Source organism: Hypomesus transpacificus, unplaced genomic scaffold (genome assembly GCF_021917145.1).
Source record: "Hypomesus transpacificus isolate Combined female unplaced genomic scaffold, fHypTra1 scaffold_55, whole genome shotgun sequence".
NCBI lineage: Eukaryota > Metazoa > Chordata > Actinopteri > Osmeriformes > Osmeridae > Hypomesus > Hypomesus transpacificus.
The window spans coordinates 1,242,236-1,247,982 of NW_025814032.1; the positions used below are offsets into that span (position 1 = coordinate 1,242,236).

The 5,747-nt window shown below is 45.7% G+C and overlaps 1 protein-coding gene across 2 annotated transcripts; it reads left to right on the forward strand.

The window, feature by feature from the left end:
* Positions 1–1,145: 1,145 nt before the first annotated feature.
* Positions 1,146–5,422, forward strand: trim32 (tripartite motif containing 32). Of its 2 annotated transcripts, none has more exons than XM_047017376.1 (2): positions 1,146–1,232; positions 3,198–5,422. In XM_047017376.1, the coding sequence occupies exon 2, from the start codon at positions 3,215–3,217 to the stop codon at positions 5,252–5,254; it is 2,040 nt and encodes a 679-aa protein (XP_046873332.1). In that variant the 5' UTR covers positions 1,146–1,232; positions 3,198–3,214; the 3' UTR covers positions 5,255–5,422. The 2 variants fall into 2 exon arrangements, with proteins under 2 accessions (XP_046873332.1, XP_046873333.1); XM_047017377.1 differs by having other exon boundaries at positions 3,201–5,422.
* Positions 5,423–5,747: the final 325 nt, after the last annotated feature.

The following is a 5,747-nucleotide window of genomic DNA, read 5'->3' on the forward strand; positions in this document are numbered from 1 at the left end:
CTAGCCTGGTTCTAACCAGACCCTCGTACATTTCATTTGTACAGAGGGTTTGGGATCGCTCCATTGACAAACGTTAACTTCCTTGAAGGCGGGTCCTCTGGTGAAGTTTAAAACTATTGGATCTGCCCAGAGCCACTCTGGTTTGCCATAACCAATCGCAAGCGTTCGCCTTAGCCAACTCCTTCACCAACACTGTAACGGAGCTAGCTGCCGTGGCTGGAAAATCAAACTTTTCCCGAACCCCGTGGGGAGGAGGGCAACAACATCATGGCCACCAATAAAACTCAGCAAGGAATGTTCTTGCTCCGGCTTTAACCTATGGATATTCGGCAGCGTTGCCACAACCGCAGAATAGCTTTGCTTGCATCTTTCTCCGCTGCCATTACTGAACTACTCAAACTAGTGCATGACATTAACGTCATCGTTCTCAGCCACTCCCTCTGTTCGCTGATTGGACCTACAAAAATTGTGTTTCTGAAAACCATCTTCAAAGTCAAACTCCCAGACTTAGTACAGAAGCAAAATCCAAATTGAGCGGAAGTATGTAGGAGGGCAGAGCCAGGCTACCCCAGACCCAACTTTCCGACCAATTTTTTTTGTGGGCGGGGCTAAATTGGGTTGGCACCCAGGCTAACACATTGGCCAATGACAGGCATTTCACATCTAACTCCACCCACATGAGAAAAATCGAAATACAAAGTCATTTTATGGTTTGTGTGCAAAAAATCAGAACTAAATTCACGTCAAAATCAGTTTTTCCGTTTTTTCACAAAAATTGATTCACAAACGTTTTTGGTAGGCCTATTCATGCGTGTTCCGTTATAATGATCGGCTATCGTGTGTGCATGTGGATGGGTGACAGCCTGTGTTAAATATTTGTTACAGCAGCTATGACTGCTGGCCCGACTGTACTGTATGTGTCTCAAGACAAGTCACTTATCTCCGGTACATAATTATTGGAATTATTTGGAGAAGTATAGTTAAATGTAGAACAGACGGTTAGACTTTTTTGGAAATGCAAAGATCAATGGAAAGACTCATTAGGTTATGTTTCAGTTCAAAGACTTGACAACTTGCTTTGCAAAGTAAACAATGATGGGTGGGAAATATGAATTTATTAGCGCTGCGTCAGCATCCGCAATCTCGTAGGCTTCAGTAGCAGCATCATATAACCTTCCAACCACATCAAGCACCCGTACAGCTGTCTAGAAAGATTTGACATTGAATCAAAGGTAAGATTTACTGTGGCGTGTAAATAATACATTTATAAGTATACTTATGATATCGAACAAATGTACTTTAGTGTCAAAAGGTACAAGTCAACGATTTAGTTCTACTGCATTGCACCTCATCGGGAGGCAAACCGTAAGTAGCCTTGTTAGCTAGCTATCATGCTAGTGTACTTCACAAGCTAACCAACAATGTATACAACAGCTACTGTAGTGCTGCACCCGCACGGTAAGAGCTTACCAATGAGAAATTAATGGGTTTGAATTAATGCACTATTAGTTCTGACCATTATACAAATAGCTATAGCATGCGTTTGTACTTTTTGGTTTGTTGGTAACTACTATACTGTTCTATTTAGCTAGCCACCATCAGCGCAGCGGTGACCGGATATAAAACCTGGGGTGGCTCAGCAGCTTGTTTCTTAACTTAAAGGCAGGGTAGGCAGTGTTGTTGAGAAGCACTTTTTGTCATATTTGCCAAAAGTAACTTCACGTCTTGATAGCAACCAATAAATATATAGGTTTGACTGTAATATTAAGTCATTCCGACATATGTGGGCGTCGCAATACAGTAATAAACACGATCATTAAGGGGTACCCTGACTATTGATTGGACTGGCTACCTGTTTGTAGGGAGGACAATAGAACGCGTCATTTTTGGCCTAGGCTAACCAACTGTCAAATACTGTGGAACGCCGGTAGCAAACGCATTAAATCGAATGCTAAGTTAGCCCGAATGTAGCTAAGAACGCCACTGAGAAATCTGGCACCGGAATTTTAAGGTCCACGTCCTTTTCTTAGCTCTATAACTAGCGACTACTATCGAGATATTAAAAACAAACATGCCAGTTAACATGTAGACACGTACCCCTTAATGCTATCAAATGTTGGTTGCAATACATATTGAGGAAGTGTGTGAAAATAATGTTTATAGTTTTTGCTGCTTTGGCTACCTTTCATAGAAGGTCGGTACCACCGGGAGACATATCTTAAATGAAAGAGTAGGTTGTTTTCTTCAAAATAAGGTATATTTAGTCAATTTTAAAACATATACATTTTGAGAAAAATCAAGTTGAAGACATGTTGCTGAAAATCCCATAGGAATGCATTGAAATCTAACGTTCTATTGAGAAAAAGGTTGGTTTTTCCCTTGTAACTTTTTCCCACATGTCGGCACCACCCTGATACTTCCTGGAAAGCAAGGTTACGTAGAAAGACGTCATCAGTCAAATTTTAAAGAAAATCGAAAGACATACATTTTGAGTTTTGGCTCCCTGAATAAGTCTTTCAGAAACCTGTGACGTCAGACATTTTGAGCCTCTGTAACTCCCGCGCTTGACTCATGCTAGGCTGCTTTCAATGCTCACATCAACTGATTGACATCATTAGTATGCTACTAGCCTTAATATATATACCCGTATGTGGATGCAAGTATCGGTCATGGTTACTTGTTTGTCGACCTACCTACCTGCGCGCACTCTGTCCCTCAACTCAATGCTAGTTACTGTAGTTTTGTGGGAGTGGCTTTGAAGGGAGGAGGTGGGATATTTTGGTTTGAATCATGTCAAAAATAAGCTAAAATGCGCAACTTGCTTACCCTGCCTTTAAAGGTTGGTGAGGCGCGACTTCGCTATGTCTAACACAATGACAGCTGTCACTGTCAAGAGGTAGCATGTTAGCCCAGCTATTTCGGAAAGTCTATTGAAAGACGGTTAAAGTGGTGTTGCCTGAGTGGCAATTGCGGCAACTTCATGTACGTGTCACATTAGCACGAGAAGTTAATTAAAAAATATATATAACAGTTAGGCTACAGCAGATGTGTATTTTACAGTACAGATATATGTTTGTGCTTTGGATATATTTACTTTACCAGCAACAGTGCATGGTGGCCTTTCTGATGGACTTGCTGCTTATGTAGACTGAGCATAACTAACTTTATATTCATTAACGTTTCTCTTGTCTTCCCAGAAGTGGTGACCAGCACAATGGCGGTCATGTCTCCATCTCTGGACCCAGATGTGTTGCGGGAGGTTCTGGAGTGCCCCATCTGCCTGGAGACCTACAACCAGGATAAGATGAGGCCCAAGTTGCTGCAGTGTGGTCACACTGTCTGCCGACAGTGCCTGGAGAAGCTGCTGGCCAGCACCATTAATGGTGTCCGCTGTCCCTTCTGCAGCAAAGTGTCCCGTATGAGCAGCATCTCCCAGCTGGCGGACAATCTCACTGTACTAAAGATCTTGGACTGCACCAGTTCTTCCAAAACCGCCGTTGCCCTAATGTGCAAGACCTGCCATAACCGCCTCCCCCGCCACTACTGCTGTGGCTCGGTGCTCTGTGACCTTTGTAAAGGGGAGGGTCACCAGCATCAGGGCCACTCTGCCCAGCCAATCAAAGCAGCTGCCGAGCAGCTGCGAAAAGAGCTGGGGGAAAAGCTTGCTGGTCTACGCGAAGCCATGGGCCACATACAGAAGAAAAAGACATTCATCAACACTGTGGCCAAGTCACTTAGTTTCAAGTATTTGTCAGTACAGCAGGACTATACCAAGGCTGAATTGCGTCTCCAGGAGGAACTGGGGCGTTCGCGCCGAGCCTTCTCCTCATCCATAGCAGAAGTGAAGAAGTTGAATGGACAGATCTTGGAGGAGCAGACCTACCTGCTGAACATCGCTGAGGTGCAAGTGGTGTCCCGCTCTGACTACCTGACAATGAGAGTGAAGCAGAGTGACATCGCCTTGCTGGGGGAGGACGGAGGGGGCAATGATGAAGAAGAGCTGGATCTGGGAAGCAGCCTGAATGTTCTCCTCAAGCTCCAGGAACCCAGGCTGGAGAAGACGGAGCATACCAAAGCTCTAGAGGTAGGCCAGCTCACCACCAAACCGTGCACTGTCAACACTGATGAGGACAGAAGCTTTGAGCTCGGAGATGGAGCGGTGGGCGGCATCATGGGAACAGAAGGAGCTACAGGGATAGCTGAGCTTCCTCTGGATCTCTACAGAGACATAGACATGATCACTGCTATAGAGGAGGCTGTCTGCACCTCGCCCGGTAGTTTCAAGTCCAAGTCTATGGATGGTGGCGAGGCATTGCCTGTAGGGAGTGGGACAGGTACCCCAGCCCAACTCTGCCAGTTTGTGAAGAAAATGGGCTGCAAAGGCAACCTACCTGGAATGTTTAACCTGCCTGTCAGCATCTGTGTTACACCACAGGGTGAGGTCCTGGTGGCTGACCGCGGCAATTACCGCATACAGATTTTCAATCGCAAGGGCTTCCAGAGGGAGATCCGACGCAACCCCAGTAGCATTGACAATTTTGTCCTCAGCTTTTTGGGCGCTGACCTGCCTAACCTCATCCCCTTGTCTATTGCCATCACTGCCCAAGGTTTAATTGGCGTCACTGACAACTACGATAACTCTGTCAAGGTGTATACCACAGATGGTCACTGCGTGGCATGCCACAAGAACCAGCTCATCAAGCCCTGGGGCATTGCTGCCATGCCATCGGGCCAGTTTGTTGTGTCTGACGTAGAGGGTGGCAAGTTGTGGTGCCTGGCGGTGGACCGCAACGTGGGCGTGGTCAACTACAACCGCCTCTGTTCAGCTATACGGCCCAAGTTTGTGACTTGCGATGCAACAGGCACTGTGTACTTTACCCAAGGCCTGGGCCTGAATATTGAGAACCGCCACAATGAGCATCACCTGGAGGGTGGCTTCTCCATTGGCTCAGTGGGTATGGATGGGCAGCTTGGCAAGCAGCTTAGCCACTTTTTCTCAGAGACAGAGGACTTCCGATGTATCACAGGCATGTGTGTTGACATCAATGGGGACCTACTGGTCACAGACAGCGGTAGGAAAGAGATCCTACAATTCCCAAAAGAGGGTGGCTTCAATATCCTTATACAGGAGGGCTTGACCTGCCCCGTGGGGGTGGCCATCACCCAGAAAGGACAGCTGCTAGTATTAGACTGCTGGGATCACTGTGTGAAAGTCTATACGTATTTACAGAGGCGACACTCCTTGCCATGTTAGGGGCTGAGACCAATCCACAAGTGTATGTGTTTGTGAGAGAGAGATGAATGCATGTTAAGTGAATTACCTGCAGTGTTTCCGCTGTTGATTTTTCCGTGGCGGCCCGCCACAGTAAAATTTCTGCCGCCACGGTATCAGAAAAAGGGCTGTACAAAATTATAGGCCGTCTATCAGCCGTGATTGTTAGAGCGCATGTCGGAGAATAGCACAGACACACGCTTCACAGCGCAGTTGAGATTGTGCGTGTGCGTCCTTGAGAACTGTAAGTCGTATAACTTGTGTTGTCAGTTCATTTAAGCCTTCTTGCTAATTTAAATTAATTTAACTGGTGATTTTCGTTGTTTGTATTCTTCCCCTGCTAGCGAAATTGCACGTCTGTTGATTCGATAGCGATTGCTGCCCTTGCTCACGTTTGTATTTTAGGTGCATTATTATGCTGAAGTAGTTTTAATGAATAAATAGTGGGTATATTGTTATTATTTGCTACAGAATA

Bases quoted from the DNA above. Each gene is read 5' to 3' on its own strand.
- trim32 (XM_047017376.1), top strand. From the start codon at position 3,215: ATGGCGGTCATGTCTCCATCTCTGGACCCAGATGTGTTGCGGGAGGTT.